At 56.3% G+C, this 23,068-nt stretch overlaps 1 protein-coding gene across 2 annotated transcripts in view; it reads right to left on the bottom strand.

Moving 5' to 3' along the window:
- Window positions 1-14,612, bottom strand: part of Nol4l (nucleolar protein 4 like) — a 119,958-nt gene extending 105,346 nt beyond the window's left edge. The window contains exon 1 of one of the 2 annotated variants that reach the window (XM_021639709.2): window positions 13,830-14,612. In XM_021639709.2, coding sequence (XP_021495384.1) covers window positions 13,830-14,150 — 321 coding nt within the window. In that variant the 5' untranslated portion in view covers window positions 14,151-14,612. The remainder of the gene's footprint in view (window positions 1-13,829) is intronic. The other variant, XM_021639708.2, reaches the window with a different exon arrangement.
- Window positions 14,613-23,068: the final 8,456 nt, after the last annotated feature.

Below are 23,068 nucleotides of genomic sequence, written 5' to 3'. Positions count from 1 at the left end.
ATCACCATCACCACCACCACCATCATCATAATTACCACCCCACCACCGCCATCACCATAGGCACCACCATCACCAGCATATCACAACCACTATCATCACCATCATCATAATCATCAGTGTCACCATTACTCCATGGCCATCATTACCACTACCATCATTAACATCACCACCCACATCCTAACTGCCACCCCACCACTGCAACCACTGCCATCACCGCCACCACCAGCACCACCAGCACCACCAGCACCAATTGCCATACCACTAACTCCACTATCACAACTATGTAGCATCTGTTTACCACGAGGTATCCTGAAGTCTGCCAAGGCAGAAGCTGTACCTGTGGGTATCGATACCGCATCCCAGAAGGCCCCTCTAAGTAGCTAAATGAACACATGGTGCACGATGGAGAAGAGGACAGAGGAAGGACAGTGAGCGCTACTGTGGGGAAGTTACAAGAAGCAGGGTAAGGTGCTAGGAAAGGCCCTTCATTCCTTGTACCCCCAGAGTTCTAGTTCCCAGAGAAGGGAGGCGCCAAGAAGCCAGATAGGGGGCAGCCGCTTGGCACTGGAGACTGTTGGCAGAAGTGGCCACAGGGTTGGCACCAGCAGGACGAGGCTGGCTGCCAGCTCCCCAGCCTTGGCCTCTATATTCTTGGAGGTCAAGTTTGTGTTGTGCCCACCCCTCAGTCTCATGCCCTGGTAGAATAAATGAGTGGGGCCTGCCGCCTGGCAGCGAACAAGTGACCCAGTCCTCCTGAAGTCTGTATTGGGTGTTTTGAGAGTGTGTTTTGAGACACACTCAATGTGCTCAGACTGCCTCGCACTCACCTCCCAAGAACCGCATTCATGGGTGGGGGCCACCATGCCCAGCAGCCCTGTGCCACTTGCTGGTGGCTTCCATGTTTGCCTTTGTTCTTTAACATAACTGCAGCTGCTGCTGAATGCAGAGCCATGAGGCAGGTCCTGGGCCAGAATTCCTCGCCTGTATCCCATGGCTGTGCACGGGAACAGGGGACCAGACTGGTGTGTTCATTCTCCACAGTTGCCCAGCTACTCAACAGCACCATGGCAGGGGCTCTCCGCTGTGCTGGGATCCACAAAACGCAGCAGCATTTCAAGCTGGGCTGCAAATCCTCCGGAGGGCAGGGGCCTGCCAGCCGGGCCCTCCGTGAGCAAACCCAGTCCACCATCATACCTGAGGCATTGCCTCAGCTCCCCACAGCAACCTGGTGTCTCCTCCCTCCTCAGGAGCCCAGGGCCAGAGCTGCACGGGTTTTCTCAAAAAGCATAAGGCTGAGGAAGGGTGGGGAAGGCCGTGTATCATGGAGCCTGGACACAGATCTTTCTTTGGCCCCCTCCCCTCCTGTTCCCATCCTCACCCAAAGTGCCCTGTCTAGGGACAGAGGATATGTCCACAAGTCCTGGATGAAGCAGTGAGGTCCTGGGGCCCAACCAGAAACCAGGAAACCCCTCAGCTAAGAGGCCTGTCACAAGATCTGGAGCTATGGGGCTGACCTCAGGCTGACCTCTCCCAGTAAGGGAGGAGGGGCTGAGCGGGGCATAAAAACTGAGCTTTGGGACCTGAGAGGGATCTCAGCAAACATTCAAACTTGCATATGAAGTGTGAACAGCTATGCATGTACAACAATTAATACCAACAGCAGCAGTGGTGACGGCAATGGTGGTGGCTTGACCGCAGAAGCCGTGAGTCCGTACCCGTGCCTCAACCATGCACCCAACCTGAAGCCCTCCACTCTGAGGTCCTGTAATTATCCACACTGTTCAGATGCAGAAACTGAAACAGAGAAGTTAGGCAAGTTGCCCATGTCACACAGCAAGTAGATGGTGGACTCAGGGTCCAAATGTGGCGGCCTGGCTCCAGAGTCCGAGGGACTAGGCTGTTCAGTACAGGACTGGAGAGCCTGGGGCAGAAGCTGGCCACTGGGGGTTGCTGCTGAGCTGCTGTTGCCTTAAACCATCACACACACACACACACACACACACACACACACACACACACACACGCTCCCAAAAACCTGTGTGCACAAGGTCTGAGCTCTCCTGGGAGACCCCGACCCTTCCTTCCCCAGTTCCAGAATTACAAGCTCACAACTTCCCCTGATCTCTCCCTGACTCCACAGCACCCTCTCCCCGCCCCGCGCCCCAGTGCACCCCAGTCCCATCCAGACCACAGTGGTCTCCTCTTGGAGCTGTGGGCAGCACTGTGCCTAGACTGGGACCGCATTTCCTTCTGCCGCCATAAAGGGCAGGGCCTCGTGCCCTCGGCGCTGGCACCAGGTTATGCCATTGGCTTGATGTGGGGTAGCAATGTGGCCCAGAGTTAGCACTTTGCCATACGGACTCACACCACCCTGCTCAGCCTTGCAAGAGCCACTATCCAAGCCTACCTAACAACCCTAGAGCCCCTTAGGCTTCGGCCCAGCTGTCAAGAGGATGGGCGACGTGGAGAGCCAAAGCCAGACTTTGTCATATAGTTCCCAGTCCCTGCTCGGCCTCTCACAGCTGTGCAGCCTTGACACATGGACTTAACCTCTCTGAGCCTGACTCTTCATTAGCAGTGTGAGGACAGGGAAGACAGATAGACAGTCACACGAGGTGGAGCACACCTAAAGTCTCTGGCTCAGGACTTGCACTTCCCAGGTGCTCGGCAAGCACAAACTGTGTCAGCGCTGACAACAAACTGTCCCACTCTGCAAGGATGCAGAGGGCATTGGCTCAGGGTACCCCTAATCATCCGTGCAACCCCAACAGAACCTCCACATCACTCTTCCATTTTGGAGATGTGGAAATGGAGACCCGAAGATGTTGTTTCTAAGGTTTCACATCCAGTAAGGGAACAAAAATTTGAAACCAGAAGCCCCATATCCCAGGAAGCATACATATAGCTGTCTGTCTGTCTGTCTGTCTGTCTGTCTGTCTGTCTGAGACAGGGTTTCTCTGTGTAGCCCTGGGTGTCCTGGAACTCACTCTGTAGACCAGGCTGGCCTTGAACTCAAAGATCTGCCTGCCTCTGCCTCCCAAGTGCTGGGATTAAATGTGTGTGCCATGACACCTGGCATATACACAGTTTCCTGCCATGCCCGAGTCCCTGTACCCACTCCACCCCTCACTCTCTCCCACCTTGGCTCACTGCTGCTTCTTTGACCCTCAATCGAGCCCCACGCAGCTGTTGCTGACTACAGGACAGGCACAACAGCAAACCGTTCTTGATTCCTGGGCTGAGCACTTTGCCGAGAGTCTCCCCTACTTCCTACAGCTTTAAGATGGGCAAGACCGCTGAGCTCACACAACGGAAAACTGCCTCGAAGAGAGGCCAGGACATTCTCAAGGTCACTGAGCTCAGAGGTCTGCAGGCAGGGCCATGCCAACAGAGCCCTGACACAACTCCCTGTTTACTGAGGACATGGCTATCACTCTGGGGTAGATAATATACAATAGGCTAATATACAATAGCCTAGAGCCTACAAGGGGATGAATGGAATCCAGAGCTAACTCTCACTCCATTTTATTCATACATTTTTATACATATTTATTTATGCAGATGTGGAAATGGAGACTTTAAACTTACTTCATGGTTAGGGCGGAAGCAATGTCTCAGTCTTTCGGAATACCTACCAGTTTTGCAGAGGACCTGGGTTCGGTTCTCAACACCCACATGACACAGCTCACAAATGCCTGTAACTCCAACTTGAAAGGATTCATCACTCTTTGGTCTCCACCAGCATCTGCATGCATATGTTGCACAGAAACTCACACAGACACACATACATACAAGTAAATAAATATTCTGTGGTGCTGGCTGGAACCTAGTACCTTGTCCATGGTAAGTTAGACGGAGACCACTGACCTACACCACCAGTCCCATCATTTCACGACAGGAGTTAGAAAGGGGATGCGCTCAAGATTGCAAGGTGGTAAATGACAGAGCTCCCTGCCTCAGACAGCCCCCTGCCTCCAACTCCCCACTGCTCCACAGACTTGCAGAACGTCTTCACCATCAACCTAAAGGGCTTGAGGGTGCAGCATGCACAGGCCTGGGTTTCTAACATCATCACCGAAACAAGACCACCCACAACCCCCCTCTCCCCTGGCCTCTCAACCCAGAGTTCCTGAGACTCTCTAGGTCCCTAGAGCTCCTCCCTGAGCTTCCCCATCCAGCCTTTCCTGCTACCCCAAAGAGGATCTCACGAGGGGCTGTCAGTGGCCTGACTTTAGGTTCGCTGCAGGAGGGCCCCTTAGGTGCCTGAGGTGGAGCAAAAGTCCCTACTCTAACCAGTCCAGCAAACTGAGCCCCATGTCACCATCCCATCTGCTCATGGTACAGATTTCATCTGCACAAAGGGCCGGGACCAGAGCAGGCAAGCATTTACCCGGTGTCACACGGTCCCTCACAGGGCTCTAAAGGCAGGTCCACCACTGGTCCTGTTGTCCTCTGGGCTTCCGTATAACTTCTCTGGCCTAATCATGAGCACCACGTGCCTGTGCAGGCTCCTTCCCACCACCATGAGAATGTCAAACCCTACTACTTAACGTGTTTAACTCAATTCCTTCCTTAATTTTCCCATCAACTGAAGAACCGCCATTAGACCCATTTTTCTGATGAAGAAACACAGGTTGCTACTGCCTACCCGGCTGGTTGCTCAGCACAGGCTGCACCTTGGTTTGCTAATCTTCAGAATGGGGTCATAACAGCCTCTCCAGGTCACTGAGGTCTGTGCAAGCCTGGGGAAGCTAGGGGCTGGCCCATGAATAGACCCAGATGAGGCCCTGGATCTGGTTGTGTTCTTGTCCACCCCTCACACCCATCAGGCCTGGCCTGATGAGGGAAGGCGCCTTGTTTGCTGGACCGTTTGTTAGGCCCTCAGATGCTGAGAAATGCTGAGTCATCCACCCAAGCAGAGGCCTCCAGGGAGCAGAGGATGACGGGGTCCCAACTCAGAGGAAGGTTCCAGGCAGCCTAGCTTCCCGTGCACATGGCGGCTCCTGAGCTGGACCACCAAGACCTGAGCCACTGGAGTCCCCCGTTGGCCTCCCTCGGCTACCGTAGGACTTGTGGACCCTTCGATTCTACTCACCAGTCTGCTCAGGGCCCCCTCACCCACCCCACACACCCACTACCTACAGCCTCATCTGGATCCACCACGGCCTCCATATGTCTTCTGGCTTCCCAGGTAGGCCTCTTTCCGTCTCATCCCCACATGTCACCCTATCCCAGGTGCTCCCCCACCTCCTATAAGGTGCGTCCCCATGCCTGCAATTTCCCATGATTGTTTCTCTGACTGAACCCCTCTCTGTCCTTCTCCAGAGCACATAACCTCATAACCCCAAGGCTCCTTCTAAGCCAACCTAACCTCAGTTCTTCCTCAGCTGCCCTGCAGGTGCCTCACTCTCCCCATAGCACTTTTCCAAGTCCTTCTCTTCCAACTGGCTCCATCCAGGTTCCCTGGTATACTCCTCAAGACTCTGAAGCCACCCTGTCCTCAGTAGAGTAAACCAGTTGCCATCCCCAGCCATGGGGAAAGCCAGCCAGATTCCATGCTGCAAAGGCCTCATCAAACCTGTCCACCCTGCCTCGATTCCAACCTCTTCATTTCTACTCTCACTGGGCACCTTAAGGCACAGGTCAAAGGTCAGTTCTCCGAGGACTTTCCAAGCATCCATGGGTTGAAGGCTGAGTCTGTGCTTAGGGATCTGGGGCCCTGGAGTACCGGACTGGACAGACAGTTCTCAGAATCCTACTCAGTGGGAAGCACAAGTAACCCTTCCCTGCAGGGAATCCCCAAGGGGCAGGGGCTATTCCAGGCCATTGGGATGCAAAGTAAACCAAACACACAGAGCCCTGCTGAAGCTGCCACCTTGAGGGAGAGTACAGCAGCAGTACTGTCTCCCACGGCAGATAAGGGTGACAGGAAAAACAGAGAGACTGAGACAGCATCCAAGGGACCTCAGGGAGGTCTCTCTGAAGAGGTGATATTTACCAAAGACTGCAAGGAGACAGAGCCAGCCAGGCACACGGAATATTGGGGTGAAAGGAGGTGATGGGAAGTAATGCAAGGGCCCTGGGGCCTACTGAATTTGCAAAATAGCAGAAGCCACTAGGGTGTGGCAAAATGGATGAGGGAGAGAGGGAAGCTATCAAGGCAGCAGGCACAAGGGCAGCAGGCAGATGGCCAGATTGCAGGGGCTCTGGGATTTCCACCTTGCTCGGAGAGAGGTGGGCTACTGTGTCTTGTTTCCCAGCTGAGTCTCTCGAGATTGCCCAGGCTGTGTGAAAGCTGCCCTGAGGACCACATGACAGGTGTGTGCCAAGACATCCAGGAGTAAGGTACAGCCCTGGAGGGCCCTGGGCAGAATGATGGAACCTGTCTCGCTTTCCCCAAAGTCTTCTCTGGCTGTATGGACGAAGAAGGGACTCGGGAGCTGGGAGGAGGCCGATGCCCCTCCAGGCTGGCCAGGGCTGCTGACAGTAGAAAACAGCATAGATGTGGACGGCCTTGACACGTTGAAGACAGAACAAGAATTTTCAAATGAGTGGGCTGAGTAAGGAGCTAAAGATAAGAGAAAGAGGTAAAACACCTCCTAGATGTGGCCCAAAAAGGCAGGATAGAGGGACCAGGTGGGGCGGAGGGGCTTGACAAGAAGGAGGGAGAGGAGCTTGACTTTTACAGCCAGCTCTTTGCTCAGCTCTGGGAATCCTGAGTGAGTTCCCTCTACTCTGCCTCACATGGGAGCCCCATGTCCCAGGGTGGGCCGAGAGGAATGAGGACTGAGTAGTTGGTGACCTTGTCCTCCAGAGACAAGCAGCTCCCCTCCAGTCTCCCCACCCCCTGTAGTTGTCCCGGCCAGGCCAGGCCAGGCCTGCAGCTGCAGCTGATCAGGACCAAGAGGAGGGGAGGGGGGAAGGGGTGGCATCTGCCTCCCCAGGCTGGGCCAGCAGGTGGAAGGGCTGATGGAGGTCTGGGAAGCCTCAGAATGGCCCTCAGGCAAGGGCTCTGTGAGCCTGGGGTGGGCGGAGGCTGAGGACACTTTGCTGTCACCCTCCCAGGGAGGGCCAGACAGAGCTCCCTTGTCGCCTGAGCCCTGACTCCTGTTGAGGAACCAGGAAGGGCTTCTGACCTCTAGTCTCAGGTTTTCTAGTCCCAGGTTTCAGGGGGGGGCACATTAATTAATGGGCACATGGCAGGAACTTGGGTGACTTGGAAGACCTGCTCAGACCCCCTCCCCCCCACCCAGGCTGTGGCAAACCTCCCTTCCCCTCAGCCTTCCTAGCACCAATGAGGGGTACGAAGAAAAGGCCTTCCTTCACTCAGTTCCCGCCAAGTCTCCAGGCCCCTGATGGCACAGCAGCACAGAGATGCCTCAGGCACAATCTCATGGGACCAAACCCTTGCAGCTGCCTACTGAGTACCAGGGACTAGGCTGGGTCTCCACTTCCATTCAACAGCAATGACAGCTTTCATCACCATCTCCATTTTCCGGATGAGAAGAGCAAGGCTCAGGAAGCTCACCCAGCAGCCCACTCTTCTTAACACTAGCTGTCTGTGGGTCCTGTGCACCCACACCGCGCGAATTTCAAACTAATCCCATGAGAGAAGTTGGGACCAGGGATGCAAACCCATGGCCCTGTGGCTGGAAAGCCCTTGCCCTGAGCTTCACCCCACACCTAAGTGCAGCCTTACTCTAACAAACCAGTGGCCGCAGCAGGCTGCCATCCAGCCTCCTGCCACCCCTCTGCCTGCTCTGGCACTCGGGGGCCAGCCCTGGTTTTCACATTAGCAGGATGACCTTGAGCACATTCATTAACCACTATCCTCAAGGACAGCAGTGCCTTCTCCTGGTTGTCCGGGGGCCGCATCCTTTGCCTGTTTTCCAGGCAGGGAAACTGAGGCTTGAAGACGCCAGGCAGGTTACCTGCCACCAAGGCGGAGCTGGGATCCAGTCCACGGGGCCACAACCCATTCACTTCAAGTTCAGAATCTTCTCTCCCAGAAGGACCTATCCTGCCCTAGGGACTTGACATTGGCCCTGGGGGGGTGGGAGGGGCTGTCAAGGAAATGTTGTTTCCAGTGTGGGAACAAGGCCTCATCTTCCACTCACTCTAATTCAGCATTAGCTGGCCAAGAGGGACACCAGGGTCAGGGTGGCCACTTGGGCTGGCCTGGCTTTGATAAAGAAACACCCATGAGCAGCATGCCACTGCCAGCCAGGGCTCTGCATCAGAACCTCACACGCAGTCACACCACGGTCTGCCGGCGCGGCCCCCCAGGTGCTCCCACATCTGCCAGTGCAGACGCTCACAGCCACATACAGCACATTCACGCTGCCTCCCTCCACCCGCGCACACAGCGCTCGCTCGGGCACACATTCCCACCAGGGTTCTCAGCCAACACACTGATAGGTATACCCGCACGGCCGCTCGGCGCCTGCACACTAGGTGCGCGCACGCTGTGCGTGAGTGTGTGCCCTACCCCATGGCCTCACACTCACGTACACTCTGTCATCAGCTCAGAGAAGCCAAGGCTTGTCTGAAACCATCAACTGTTTTCCCTGGGGAGCCCTAGCCATGGCATCCCCGCCCCAACTTCTTCCCACCCACCGGTACTCCCAGCCGCATTTTCAGGGTTTGGCCATCCAGCCAGGAAGGTAGCCCATCCGGGTCACAAAGCAGAGGCTAGGATACTTAGTAAAGGAAGAGTACACGCTGTCCCCACCCCAGCAGAGCAGCCCAGAGCCACAGAGGGGGCCTCAGAGAGTCATGGCCTGACATTCAGGTCTAAAATGCCTCCCCAAGGCTCCAGGACCCTGTTACCCAAATTATGGAGGCTTAATTAATGAAAAGGCTTCCTTCTGCCACTCCTGAGAAATCTAAATGGGGCCTGTACCAGACACCACTGTCAACTCTCTCCCCAAAGTCCCCGGAGACCCAAGACAACAGAGACCTTCCTCACCCATTCCTATTCTATTGTCCTCCAGGAAAGCCCCAGACATCTTACACGGCACCAATCCACAAAACCAGATGTCTTGACCAGAGGGATTCTTCTAAACAAATTCAGACTAAAATGTGAGGGACTGAAAGCCTATCAGGGAGGGCTTAGGCATTCAAATTAGATTATGTTGCACTATACCTCGGACTCAGAACAGAAATGTGTCTGAGACAGGGCCCAGGCTCAACGTCTGCCCACTCCTTTGTATGGCCTAGGGAAATTTCTTAAGTCCCCCTACACCTGAGTGTACCTACCTGACAGGCGACAATAATAATAGCAGTGTTGGCCTCTAAGAGCTGCTGTGAGATTCCCACAAGCTGAGGTGTCATTTCAACACAATGACAGGCACACAGTAGCTTACTGAGAATCAAGTGCTATGAATGTGCTCACCTTTAATCCCAGCACTTGAGAGGCAGAAGCAGGCAGATCTCTGCAAGTCTGAGACCAGCCTGGTCTACACAGAGTTCCAGGTCAGCCAGGGGCTACACAGTGAGACTTAAAAAAAGAAAAAGAAAAAGAAAAAAAAAGAGGAGGAGAAGGGAGAGGGCTACGGAGATAGAGAATGAGAATGAGAGAGAGAGAGAGAGAGAGAGAGAGAGAGAGAGAAGCAGAGATAGCCATTGCACTGAAGGTGGAAGCCTGTTAGTCGAAGCCTGTTATAATGTTACAGTATAGCATCAGAGACCCTTTCCCGCCCAGCCCAGTGGCCGCAGGTGCCAAAGGTTTACACAAAAGCTCTGGGGAGGAAGACTTCAGACTGTGAAAACGCTTTCCACTAAATGAACGTCATCTGCAAACTGGGAAAAGACCACCATTAGTCAATTTGGCCAGCTCAACACCTGGGGTCCAGCTCGCAGAAGCCTGGTGTTGACAGTGAAGTTGGGCAATCACAGAGGGGACCCTGGAGGAATAGGACTCTCACTTCGGGATCCAAAGCATGTGCTAGACCCAGGAGAGGCCACGGTGAAGCTCAGAGACCTGTGCCCCAGGCCTAGCTCTCCACCAATGGAGCTGCCTCTCCCTGGGGGCCTCAGTTTGTGTCCTGGAAGTTGGTACTCTGGGCTGAGGCCATGTCTCTCCAAAGAGCCTTGGGGTCCTCCTGAACTAGGAATCGGCAGCTGGCTCAGGGTCCCGTCCTGTCTGAATCTATGGCCCTCCCGCGTCCCAGGAACAGTCCAACTCAGAGGCCTGGGCGGGAAGAGAAGAGTGGGTTCACTGTGTGGCTGGAACAGAACTCGAAAATCTTCCCTCCGGGGGCTTCACTTCCTCTGCTTGGCCACCAATGTGGTCAGAGCAGGCCAAACACAAGAAATAATGAAGCCAAACCAGGCTTTGACCAGCCAGAGGCCCTGTCTGGTTCTTATCATTAAAAGATCTTATCCCCATGAGCACCAGTAAGGGACTCCGCCCTCTCTCAGGCTTCTGCACCTTCGACTTCCTGTGACAACCTGCACACTGAGACCAGCCTGCCTCCCCCAAGCTAGGCTTCCCTCCCCCACCAAGCCCCACCCCCACGTGGGCCCCAGCTGCAGGAGGCCCTGCTGAGTGTAATTCCCTGCGCCCTCCTCTCTGCCCCGGCCCGTCCGGACAGATTAAGCCTTTGTCACACACACCCAGAAAAGCTCAGGGCCAGATGGGACGGTACAAGTGTCAGATCATCGACCCAAAGCAGACCTGGAAGCCAGGAAAGGGCCTTGACCACAGCTCCTCATAGAACTGTAGGGGAGGAAAGGAGACCTGAGGGGGGTGAAGAGGGAGGGCACACACGATGGTGACTCTCCACCAGTACCACCCTCGGGCTCATCTCTGGCTCCCCGATTCCCTGACATTTCCTAGCTGCCCTCCCTCTCCAGTCTCTGCAGACTTTTATCACTTTGTCAGCTGTACCTGTCTTCCCTGCTGGCCACGTGTCCCAGGAGAAGTCGCTCACCCACACCAAATGTCCAGTCCTAACCGCCATGGCCCTGGGCCTACCCCAAGGCCTGGAGACTCCAAATAAATGCCATGGACAAAGGTTTCTGGCCCAATGACCTTCAGAAGAGCCCACCCAAGAGAAAACTACAAAATCCCTCCCACTGACACCAGGAGCAATGACAACTTCAGTTTCATGTGCCTGCCTGCACACGTGTGTATGTATGTGCATGTGTGTGCCTGTGGACCAGTAAAGGCAGAAGGATGACCTTTCTATCTTTCAAAAAAGGTCCCATCCAGTCCCTCCTACGAAGAGGCCATGGCTGCCTCAGAATTCCCAGCAGGATCTGCTTCTTAGATCAGCTAAAAGGAAAGTGGAAATGGGGAAGTGATAACAGCACCCCAGGAAGACACTTGGAGACGGCACTCTGGCTGGCGAGGCTAGCGGCAGGTAACTAACAGGTTCTCTGGGGACTGGCAGGCCCAGCAAGCAGGCATGGGGGACTGGAGGGACAGGCCGTCACAGGAGGGCACGTTTGTTGTGTTTGTCATCCTCCTGGCAGCCTGGGCGGGGAGGCCTGGGTCCTGTTTCTCTGCCTCCCAGGCAGGTGGTCCCCTGGGGAAGGTTTATTATTGGTCTTAGAGGCAGGGTGGAGGCTTGTCAGGTCCCTGCTGTAAAAGGCAAGCAAGGCAGACAAGAGTGGGCTTCGGGAAATATCTGAAGCAGCTAGCCAGCTAGCTCAGGCAGGACATATAAGCCCGAGCCTAGCACCAAGTGGATGGGAAGGGGTTGTCTGCCGTGACAGCTGTGTGAAATAAAGGGTGGACAAACTGCCTCATGATTCCACTCCCTAGCTGGTGACCCACAGAGACAGTAAGCCAGCCGCCAGGTGTGGGAGTATCTCCCAGGATCCCCAAAGGTGGGTGGACTGGGGATCCTGGCTCACACTAAGAAGGAGTTGGGGCAAGACCCTAACCTGCTGGGAAGGGTAGCCATAAGAAGGATGAGGTGAGGACCGCCATGGGAAGCCCTGAAGGCCGAAGGCAAGGAGCTAGATAACACTCTGGTGGGTGGCTGCCGTAGGAAGAACCACCTTGATACGGGGGCTGGGAGGCGGGCTTGCTCAGGATGGGAAGAACCCAGCGGAAGTCCCAAACTAGCAGGGTGGGAAGGGATGACCTATCACGCTTTCGGGAGGTGACGGCTCACCTGCCCGGTAAGGGCAAACGGATAGTGATTTGGATGGGGGAGGGTCCTTGGCCCATCGGAGCAGGGGACAATGACCCAGACTCCCTGGGTTTGGGGGCGAGTGCCCATTTGCTGGGGGCTCTGTAGCCCGAGCCGCAGGGACTCGGCCCAGCCTCCCGCTCCGGGAAGCCGGCGGGCGCGCCCCTCGGCCCTGCCCCCTGTTCCCCGTCCGGCCGGAGGCGGCAGCGGCGCAGATGGGCTGCTGGCGGCCGCAGCGGCAGCGGCGCGGTTATCAGCGCTCCTCGCAGATGGGCCGCCCGCCCTCCGAGCTCGCGGCTCCCACTCCCCGCGGCCTGCAGCCCCGTCCCCTGGGCTCGGGAGGGGGGGGGAGGCGCCTCGGGCTCCGCTCTCTGCCTCCCGCCTCCTTCCCTCGCGGTCCCCTCACCCCGCGGGCCCGGCCCGGGCGGCCGCCGGAGGGGGAGGGGGAGGGGACAAGTGCACTTTTCGTAACGACCGAATCAATTGTGTGTGAAGAGCCCGCTCCGGCCGGGGACAGGGCTGAGCGCGGGGCGGGCGCGCCGGACGGGGGAGGAGCGCGGAGGGGGGCGCGGGGGAGCAGGGAGGAGGGAGGCCGGCGCGGGGCGGCCGGGTTCTAGCGCTCCGGCCGGGCGAGGCCAGGGAGGGGCGGCGGGGAGGAAAGCTAGGCTGGCCTGGCCGGGCCGGGCCGGGGACCGAACGCACTACCCGAAGGTCTGGGCGACGGAAAGTTCAAAGCTCAGCAGCGCCCCGAGAGCAGCTGTCCCCCCCAGCCCCCACCCTCTGCAGAACAATGAGGTCCCAGCGGGGGGAGCCGCGGGGCCCAAGACACACGCCCTCTCCAGGGCGCCCCGGGCCGAAGGGGATGCCCCCGCCCGGCCACTGGCCACCGGCTTCCTCCTTCCCGGGGGCTGCGGTTACCCGCCCCCTCCCCAGCGCCACCCGGACCGGCCCGGGGGACGGGGGAGGGGAGGGGATGAATAGGTCATGCCGCCCCCGTCCCAGGGTTGGGGGGAGCGCGGGGCCCGGGGGGCGGCGGGGACGCCCCACCCACCCTTGGGAGGCTGCTTCTGCGCCAGGCTGCGGCTCCGGCTGCCCCTCCCCGGGCCAACGCCGGGTGGGGTCGGGGCGACTGTGCCAGGGCTGGCCCCCTCCCCTGGTGCGGGGAGGCCCAGCGGACTCCCCGTCCCGCCGCTACCTCTGCCTCCCCACCCCCGCAGCACCACCCTACACACACACACACACACACACAGACACACACTCACACACACACCGCCCAGCCGGCCCGGGGGCGGGAGCGCGAGGCGCCCGGGACAGGCGGCCCCGAGGCGGGAGGGGGTAGGCTGGAGCTCCGTAGCAGCCGCCTCCTGGCAGGGGTGGGGGAAAGAGGGGGAGGGGAGGGGACGGGAGGACAGAACACGCTGGGGTGAGCAGCCCGGGACAGCCCGCCCGTCACGGCCACGGCCCGGGCAACGGCGCAGAGGGGGGCAGGGACGCCCCAAACCCCGAGCTCTGCCGGGGCGAGCCAGGGAGGGCGAGTGAGCAGGGACGCGCGCGCCCCGGGTGGGCTAGATACACGGACACCCTCAGGAGCACAGCATTCGGACACACATCCACACCCCCACCCCGCCCCCGCCCGCCCAGAGCCCCGCCGCGGGACTAGCCCGCGGCCGCCGCGCGCGCACTCACCGAGCCCGTCTTGACCGGCACATACACCACTTGGCCCATCTTGGGTTCCCGGCCGCTGCCCAGGCGGAAGCCCTTGGAGCGCACCCAGAACTGGAACTTGCCTTTCTCGCCGGCCGCCGGGCCGCTGCCCGCGCCGGTCCCGCCGCCGCCCTGCAGGACCTCGGCGATCCGCTGGTATTTGCTGCGTGTCACCGTCTTGGTTTTGGCCGAGTCGCCGTAGGTGCGCAGGCACCAGTCCCGGAACTGGCGGCCCAGCTCCGAGTCCCCGGGGCTGCGCTCGCGCTCCCAGCCCCCGCGCAGCAGCAGCGTCGGCTTCGGCATCCTCCCGCCGCGCCTGGCGCCCTCGGGGGCGGGCCGGCCACCGGGCCGCCCGGTGCAGGGACTGGGCTGGGCCGGGCCGGGCTGGGCAGAGGCGCGCCGCGGCCCGGGCTGTCCCGCGGTGTGGCTCGGGCGCAGCTGCTGGATGGGCGCGGGCGGCGGCCGGACGCGCGGGGCTGCGGCGCGCTCTGTCCTGCTCGGGCGGCGGCGGCGGCGGCGGCGTTGGCGGCGGCGGCTCCGGCTCGCCTCCTGCTCCGCCTCCTCCTCCCCCCGTCCGGGATGCAGGAGCGATGGAGGCAGCTCCGGGCCCGGAGGTGCAGAGGGGGCGGGCCGCCCCGCGGGCGGCCAGGAGAGGCGGGAGGCGGGGAGCGGCCCCGGGCGCGGAGAGCGAGACCGAGCCTGGGCGCGGGCGGCAGCGGTGGCTGTCAGCTCGCGCGGTTCATCCTGCTTCTTCTGCTCCGGCTCGGGCTCCCGCTGCCGCTGCTCTTCCTCCTCCTCCTCCCGCGCCCGCCTCCACCACGCCGCGGGATCCCACCTGTTAGAGCGGCGCAGCCTGCGCCGCCGCCCGCCCCCCTCCCTCTCGCGCCCGCGCGCCCAGCCCCGCCCGGCCCGGCCCCTGGGGGCGCGGGGGCCGCCGCACCCTCAGCGGCCCGGAGGACAGCAGCCGCAGGCGCGCAGTACCCAGCTAAGGACCGCGTTCCACCCGGCCGGCCCGGCCCACAGCCTGGAAGGCCGCTCTCTGCCGGGACAGGCTGGCTGTCCCGCGGGGAGTAGGGCACAAACCCTAGCCCAGCGACTGGCCCTACCCAGCCTCCCGGGTTGGGTCGTTCTAGCCGAGCTAGCCTAACCCGGGTGGTATGGGACAGGCTCCTCTCCCTCCCTCCTGGAATTGGCTTGACCTCTCTAGTGTCAGTGTCAGCTGGGTGCCAGAACGGGAGTGTTCCCCAGAGGGAACCCCAAGCTGCCACCCTTCGAGCCCCCAAACTTCTTCCCCTTCCACCTCATCTGAATTCCCCAAAGACTGGCCGGCCTTGCCTTAGTGGAGGTGGGGGTGGGTAGCCCCAGGCCCTTCAGAAGTCACCTTGTGGCCTCACTGGTGCCAACCTCACCGAGTCTCTGAAGACCTTGACACACCCACAAACCCATGCTGTGAAGCCTGACCTTCCTGGGCGCACCTTGGCCTAGAATCCCTTCGTGAATAAACTTAGTGACCCCACATCCCCTCCCACCTGAGCAGATCTGACCAGTATAGAACTTACTCCCTCCCCTGTGAAATTACAAGCATAAATAAGGGGTTAGGCTAAGCCTTCAGGATTTCTGCCTTCCTTTCTTATCAGGGCATAAGAAATTACCACATGGTCCCTTCTGCCGTCCCCTGGGGGGCCACCCCCATGTCCCCAAACCATTCTTACAGGCATATTATCACTCAAGAGTTGAGTCCCAGAACAGAATCATTTTCTGCCTAAGAACTCTTAGGTACCCATACTGGAGTCGTTGGAACTATGGTGTATCAGGCCCTGGCATCCCCATCTTAGAGAAGAGGGTATGGGAATTGGAGAGGTGGCCTGATCTTCTCAAAGCCATGAGGAGGAGGGAAGAGTCGGGGAGTGGGTTTCTGCTCACTTCTGCCTGGCACCTGCATTCCCCCACAAGCCTCCTCTCTCCGGTGGGAACTCGGGAACTACACAGCTCACTTCCCCCACCCCTCTCTTCCGAATACCCAGATGCTTAGGGCCCATATCTGACTCATCCCTGAGTTTCCCGGCCCTGGCACAGCAGCTGGCACACAGTAGGTGCCAATAAATGCTGGAAGAACCTGAGGGGTCTTCCAAGTTCCAACCTCTCGGCATGTCACATAGATTATTTTTAGGTAATTTACATTTGCATGTTACTTTATATACATCAACAACTCCATTCTCACTTCTCATCTTCCCAAGATCTCTTTTTGGATCTGTGCTGCCACACCCACTTTAAAGAGGTGGCCACTGGGAGCTGGGTGTGGTGATAAGAGGCAGAAAGATTGAGTTCAAGGCCAGTCTCCATAGCATAGAGAGCTTCAAGATAGCTTGGAACAGAGAAGGGAAAGTTCTAGCAAAAGATGACCAGCCCCGAGGTCTAGGGGCTTCTGCATGACTTTTCCGGTGTGAAGGCATCCCTCCAGCTGGCTCCATTTCTGAGAGCCAAGGTGTTCTGCCTGGAAGTGCTCATGATCACTGAGTAAGAGGGTCCTGTAGGGCCCTCATCTGAGCCCACCTGAAGAACCACTATGCCACACCAACTCTCCACCTTTCTAGATCTTCACCTGCTGTTCAAGCCCTAAACGCCTGATGGTCAATCCTGGGCTGAGGTCTAGTATGCCTGGTGAGCTTTGTGCAAAATCAAACAGACTTGAAATTGAATCCAGTCAGGACTCCCAGGTTCTGCCCCCTCGCTTCCACCTTTGCTGGGTGACCCCAACTTTATCATCTGTGGGATAGGCAGTGTGTCGTGGATAGAAATAATAAAGATGATACTAGGTGTGAGGGCATCTGCTACCCTCTTCTTCATGGGGACCACAAAGTATTAAACGTGGGAAATGAGCTTTATTGATGTGTGTGTGTGTGTGTGTTTCATTCATTTGGCAAACATTGGTGGGAATGCAGTCATGGGATTCTCAAGGCCCCACTCTCCTGAAACTCCTCAATGGATGGGGTGAATGGCCTTCAAGCAAACCAGCTGTCAATCATTGATATTTTGGGAAAGGGGCCATGATGGAAACAGCGTACTATGGAAGGTAAATAATGAAGGAAGTGACTGCTATTCTTAGGGGCTAGGCAGGCCCCTTGGAGGAGGTAGGTTTGGAGTGGTGCCTTAAATGGCAGGTGCCCTGAAGCCAGCCATGCTAAGATCTGAGCAAAGAGCTTTCCAGGCAGAGAGAACAGCAAAGGCAAAAGCCCTGCAGGGAGGTAGGGCCAGGAAGATGGCTTAGCAAGCTGGTAAAGGTGCTTGCCACAATTCCTCGGGACCTACATGGTAGACAGTGAAAACCAGTTCCTGTAAGCTGTCCTTTGACCTCCACATGGCATGCCCCATTGTGCTCCCTGAAATGGATCTATAAATGTAATTTAATTTTTTAAAGCCAGACATAGTACTACATACCTTTAATCCCAGCACTTGGAAGGCAGAGACAGATGGATCTCTGTGAGTTTGATGCCAGCCTGGTCTACAAAGTGAGTTCCAGGACAGTCAGAGCTATGTGGAAATATCCTGTCTTAAAAACAAAACAAAACATAAAGAGTTCGAGGATAGCCATGGCTACATTTTTATCTCAACAAACAAACAAATAAACCAAAACCAAAACATTTTCCTAAAGATCTTGGTAAGAAAGAGATATCTTCTAGAAACTGGAATTGGTAAGCAGAAAGGGGGTGGAGAACAGGAGTCTTGTCTTTTGTTTGTTAGTTTGGTTGGTTGGTTGGTTTTGAGGTGGTCTATCTGTTTAGCCCTGGCTGGTCTGGAACTTGCTTTGTAGACCAGGCTAGTCTTGAACTCACACACATCTACCTGCCTCTACCTCCTCCAGTGCTGGGATTAAAGGTATTTTGCCACTCTGCCCAGAAGAAGGCAGGAGTATGGAGGTCCAGGGGGAGAATGCTGGATTGTGTTCTAGATCTATAGAGACTGGAATAAGGAAGAAGTGAGGGGAAGAAGGTAGCTTCAAGGCTGTGAGATCGGAAGTCCAGGCTCCTCCCCAGTGCTGCCCAACACCAGCCATATTCAGCCTCATGTCCCAAGAGGAGCTTGGAAGAGCCTGGAAATAGCTGAATCCTAGGGTGAGAATGGCCTCCTGTTGCCCTGCTCATCCCTACTACTGTGAAAACAGATCCCTCTGGACCTTTGGCCCTTCCTACCCCCAGAGGACGCTGGGCTGGGGTTTCGCCCACATCCATGACCATGAAGCAACTATTCCTTCCTCCCTTCCAGACACCTGTCAAGGGGACAAAGTTTCCCACAAGCCAAAGAACAGTGAAATGCCCTGTTTTATGTTAAGGTGAATTTATTTTTATTTTATGTGTATGAGAGGTTTGTATGCATGTGTGTATGTGCATCAGGTCCTTGTCCTGCCTGTAAGGGGCCAGAAGAGGGTAGTAGATGCCCTGGATCTGGAGTTAGAGGGGGGTGTAAGCCTCCATGTGTGCTGGGAACTGAACCCGAAGTCTCTGAAAGAGCAGCAATAAACGCTGCACACCATCTGAGCCACCTCTTCAGCCCCTGCCCTGGGTTTTTGTGGTTTTTTTTGGGGGGGGGTTGATTCTTGGTCCAGATATGCAAACCCCAGCCTTGGTCCAGATATACAGCCCCTTCCAACAGTGCTAACAATGCACAAGGTCACTGAGCTCAGTAGATAGATCGACTGAATCCCCACAAAGGAGAGAAGCTGGCCCACAGAGCACCTGGCTCTGTCCAGCCTGGATCACCTGCCTGCCATTGAGCTCTCCTAGATCCAGGACAGCAGGAATGGAAACACACATGGCCACAAGGCCTTAAGACTGTCCTCGAAGGCTCCTGGCTTGGGGTATGAGGCAAGTGACTCGGCCATAACAGACACCCCCATACCCCAGAGGGCTGGCAATAGCTAGTGCCAGACCTGGCACCACTCCATCACGCCACCCTCCACCTTAGCATCTCCCTGACAGTCTGCCTAGCCACCTGGCTGCTCCAGGCCCACCCCAGCCAGAAAGGCTTTCTCACCCCTCAGTTGATTCAAAGACTTCTTCTGGTCGCTCACTGATGGACCGCTGGCCTCTCCCCAGTGTTCCCCAGTACAAGCGTGACACCCTCCATCTTCTAGCACCCAGGATAAAGGTTGTGGCTGAATAATTGTTGGATGCATGTGTGCGTGCACGCGTGAATGAATCAGTGAATGAATGAGTGAATGAATTGGTTCTCAAAAAACGAAACGTCAGATTGAAATGCACTTACTACCAGCCTGCTCTTGTCACACCGTCAGCATTTGTCATTCTCCTAGTGCTGCTCTTGGTGACAGAAGTCTCTTATCAGTTTTAAATGCTAGTAAAATGGGGATCAAGGCGATGGTCCCTGGCTCCCGGGACTGTGTGCAAATGAGCAATTGCTAGATGCTAGCCCTGGCTGTTATTATGTCCACCAACCATTCATTTGGACATTTGTTCTAGAATCTTCTGTGTCAGACAGTCATTTGGTGTGGGAAATCAGAAGTAAGTGAGCCAGATACCACTGTCACACATTAAGCTGGCTTTAAAAAAAAAAAAAAAAAAAAAAAAAAAATTTGACACAAAGTCTCAAGTGTCTCTAGCTGGCCTCTGAGGATGACCTTGAACTTCTTCCTGACTCCACTTTCCACGTGCTAGGAGTCTAGGTGTGTATGAGGTACTCTACTTCCTAAGCCGTGTTCCCAGGCGGAGACTGGTAGATAAATTGATATTCCAAACTCAAGGGTCATCAATACGGGAGGAGAGTTGGGCTAAAAGTGCCTGGAAACCCATCTTAACACACCGTTGGCCAGTAAGACGGAAATCTTCGGACAGGAAGGGAGGAGGGAGGCCAGGTCTCCGGCTCTGCAGCGGCCTGGGCCGCATTGCCTATGGGTGCAGTCAGCTCCGCCCACTTTCATAGCCCCCTGAGTCCAACAGCCACGTCTCCAGAAGTTAAAACTTCAGGCGATAAGAAAACCGACCAGGGTTGGAGCAATGGCTCTGTGGTTAAGAGCATTGTCTACTCTTCCAGAGGTCCTGAGTTCAATTCCCAGCAACCGCATGGTGACTCACAACCATGTATACTGGGATCCAATGCTCTCTTATGCAGGTGTACAGACAGGCAGAACACTCATACACATAAAATAAATAAAATCTTTAAAAAAAAAAAAAAAGAAAAGAAAAGAAAAGAAAACTGACCAATTCACGGGTTCCACTCAAATATCTCTTCCCAGAGGCGCTCCCCTGCCCTTCTGGAAAGTCCCCCAGGCACTCCACCCCCTGCCTTGCTTGGTCTGTCTTCCTGGACTCTTCATGTCCCTCCACTGTCTGGGATGTGTGCTCCGAAAGAGCGGGACCCTGTCCTGTCCACTGCAGCGTCCACAGCCTTCACGGCAGTGGAGGGAATGAATGAAGCCAGCCGCTGAGGCAGGCTGCACACACCTGCAGTCACACCACGTGGACAATCACGAGTTTGCGGCCACCCTGAGCTTTACGGTGAGCTTCACACTCTGTCTCAAGCTCCCAAGAAGGAGCGCGTCAGTAAGAAAACCTCAAACGTGTGTGCATCGTGCACCTTGTAACTGAGACTTCTGATGCAATGGGGAGGTGAGGCCTCAAGTCACTCCCGCTTCAGGAAGCCTCAGTTTCCTCATCTGTAGAATGGAGCCAGTGTCTGCTCGGCAGAAGCTTTCGTGAGGTGCCATCTCCATGTGGGGCAGATAAGTGTGCCATCAACGTGACAGATGGAGCCCTCAGTAGGGGAAGCTAAGAAAGGGGGCCTGGAGGCTTCCTATAGGACACAAAGGAAGCTGACACTGGAGCTGTTCCGTCACCTGAACTCACCAGTAATTTATTGATGCTGGACTCCGGCACCCGGCGGCACGCCAGGTCAGCTTCACAGAATGGGGTAGCGCCCTACGGTTCCCCTTGCCTCACCCAGGCAGGTCTGAGGTGGGGAGCCTGGGAAGACCCTCCAATTTGCTACAGTGTGCCAGGCACTGGGTAGGCTAGGTGTAATTGAACAAACACGGAGAGCGGCTGAGGGCCTGCAGGGGACTTCTGTGTCCTGTGCAGTGACAGGTCAGAGAGTGCCGTCTTGGGGAGACCGAATGCTGTGCTGAATGTCACACTGCCCAGTAGACTGCAACAGAATTCAAACCCAGATCTGCCTGGCTCCAACGCCCGAGCTTATCTGGTGTGGCTGGCTGAGGGGCATGTGGAACAAATAGCTCCAAAAGAGAGCTCCATGCCAGCCTGCTGGCACGCCCCATGAGCCCGGCTCTCTGGAAGAGCAGCATGAGTTTGAGTCCAGCCTGGACTACATATTGAGTTCAAGACCAGCATGGGCTTCAGAAAGAGACTCTGCTCTAGAAAGGTGTGGGGGAGAAGGAGGAGAAGGAAGAGGAGGGGGAGGGAAAGAAAGGGGAAGGGAGAGGGAGTGAGGTAGAGAGGAGATGGAGAGGAGGGGAGAGAAAAGTCTGTGTTCAAAGTTAAGAAAGCCCATTCCACTGATGGCCCCCTGGTCCCTTGTGGGATGAGTGGAAGAAGGAGTCCTATGTTTCTGACAAGGAAGTAGACAGAGCAAGGGTGCAGCCAGGACATGTTGTGACTTGGTATGGGGTCACACCCGAGTGGCGGGAGGGCATGGCGGCTCCTGGACGGCCAGCCTATGGCGGTAGTTTTCAGCCTTCCCAATGCTGTGACCCTTAATACCGTTCCTCACATTGTGGTGACCCCCGACCATAAAATCATTTTGGTTGCTACCTCATATCTGTAATTTTGCTACTATTATGAATCACGATATAAATATCTGATATGCAGAATATCTGATATGCCACCCCTGTGAAAGGGTTATTCAAACCCCCAAGGGGTCTCGACCCACAGGTTGAGAACCACTGGGCTTTGCGGGGCATCATGAGAGGTGGTTTAGCAATGAGGTACTATTTCCCCAAACTTGGAGACAGGGACAGCCAGTAGGGATGTTGGCCTGTGGCCTCCAATGTGGCCCAGTGTCTAACTCCAGCTTAACCTCCATCCACTCTCTTTAATCCATGGGCCTTCTGGGCTCATTCTGAACAGGACACCTCCACATTCTCCAGGGTTCCTTGCCACAGGACTCAGACCATTTCCCCAGGTTTTGTGCCCCTGGCCAGGCCTTGCTTTCAGGCCTGGTTCCTCGAGGAAACCACTTCAGTTGTGCCTCAACCTCTGAGCTACAGGGTGAGCTGGGCAAGGACTGTCTCCAGCCACTCAGCAGCACAGCTTGTACACAGTGACCTGTGTCATTCTTTCTTCTGCCCTGCACTGCATCCCATGTCCTTTGAGTAACACTTCCTTCCCTGAGCCTGGCCAGGTCCTCCCAACCCACATGGTCTCCAACAGCACCACAGGGCCCTGGATTCAACAGCCCTGCCTGATTCAAGATCACCAGCCTCTTCCTATTCCTCCATCTCTTGTGGTTGGGTTTCTTGCTACCTGGTGAGCCCTATCTCAGAGCCACCAGACCCAGGGACCTGCCATATGTGATTTAGACAGTTTTCTCTCCAAACCAACCCCCAGGGTCTCTTTTCTCAGATATGACCCCTGTTGTAACTTGGTCCCAGAGCACTGGGACCAAGTCCAAACTCCTTGGCCTTCAAGGCCTGCCATTATCCCCACTCCCTGTGTTGGTCACACAGTGAACTAGTCCCCTGATTATGATTTGTATAGGCTGTTCTCCTCATTGGGACCACTCTTCCTAGAGAAGTCTTGTGCATCCTCCAGGATCCAGTTTGACTGTTGCTGTATCTGTTGTGCTTCCATGGTCCCCCCGGGAACGACAAAGCACTTCTGGCCTACAGGCACCAAGCGCCCCAGATGGTCTTCACAGTAGGAAACACAAAGCATGGTTAGTGGTATGTGCTTGGCTTTGTTTCTTGTGAGTCTCTCACCTACTACAGGCAGGGCATTGGATCCCGAGGCCATGCTCCCCAGGGGCTTGTGGGATTGGTTAGCTGCTCAACTCTCTAGTTAGCCAAGGACTTCTTCCACTTCAGATCTCCCAGAAGAGAAAAATCAAAGCTGGCCTACCTCCCAGTTTGAGATCATCTTCTCCATCATCTCCATCTCAGAAGAGGAGAAACTGATGCCCAGAGAGGGCAAGACACCTGACAGAAAAATCTGGGTCCTGGATTCAACTTCCCACCCCCTCAAATAGTGCTCTCCTCT

The sequence above is a fragment of the Meriones unguiculatus genome, chromosome 4 (genome assembly GCF_030254825.1).
Source record: "Meriones unguiculatus strain TT.TT164.6M chromosome 4, Bangor_MerUng_6.1, whole genome shotgun sequence".
Lineage (NCBI taxonomy): Eukaryota > Metazoa > Chordata > Mammalia > Rodentia > Muridae > Meriones > Meriones unguiculatus.
Note: the sequence above shows the minus strand (reverse complement) of the source record. Positions and strands in the feature narration are given on the sequence as shown.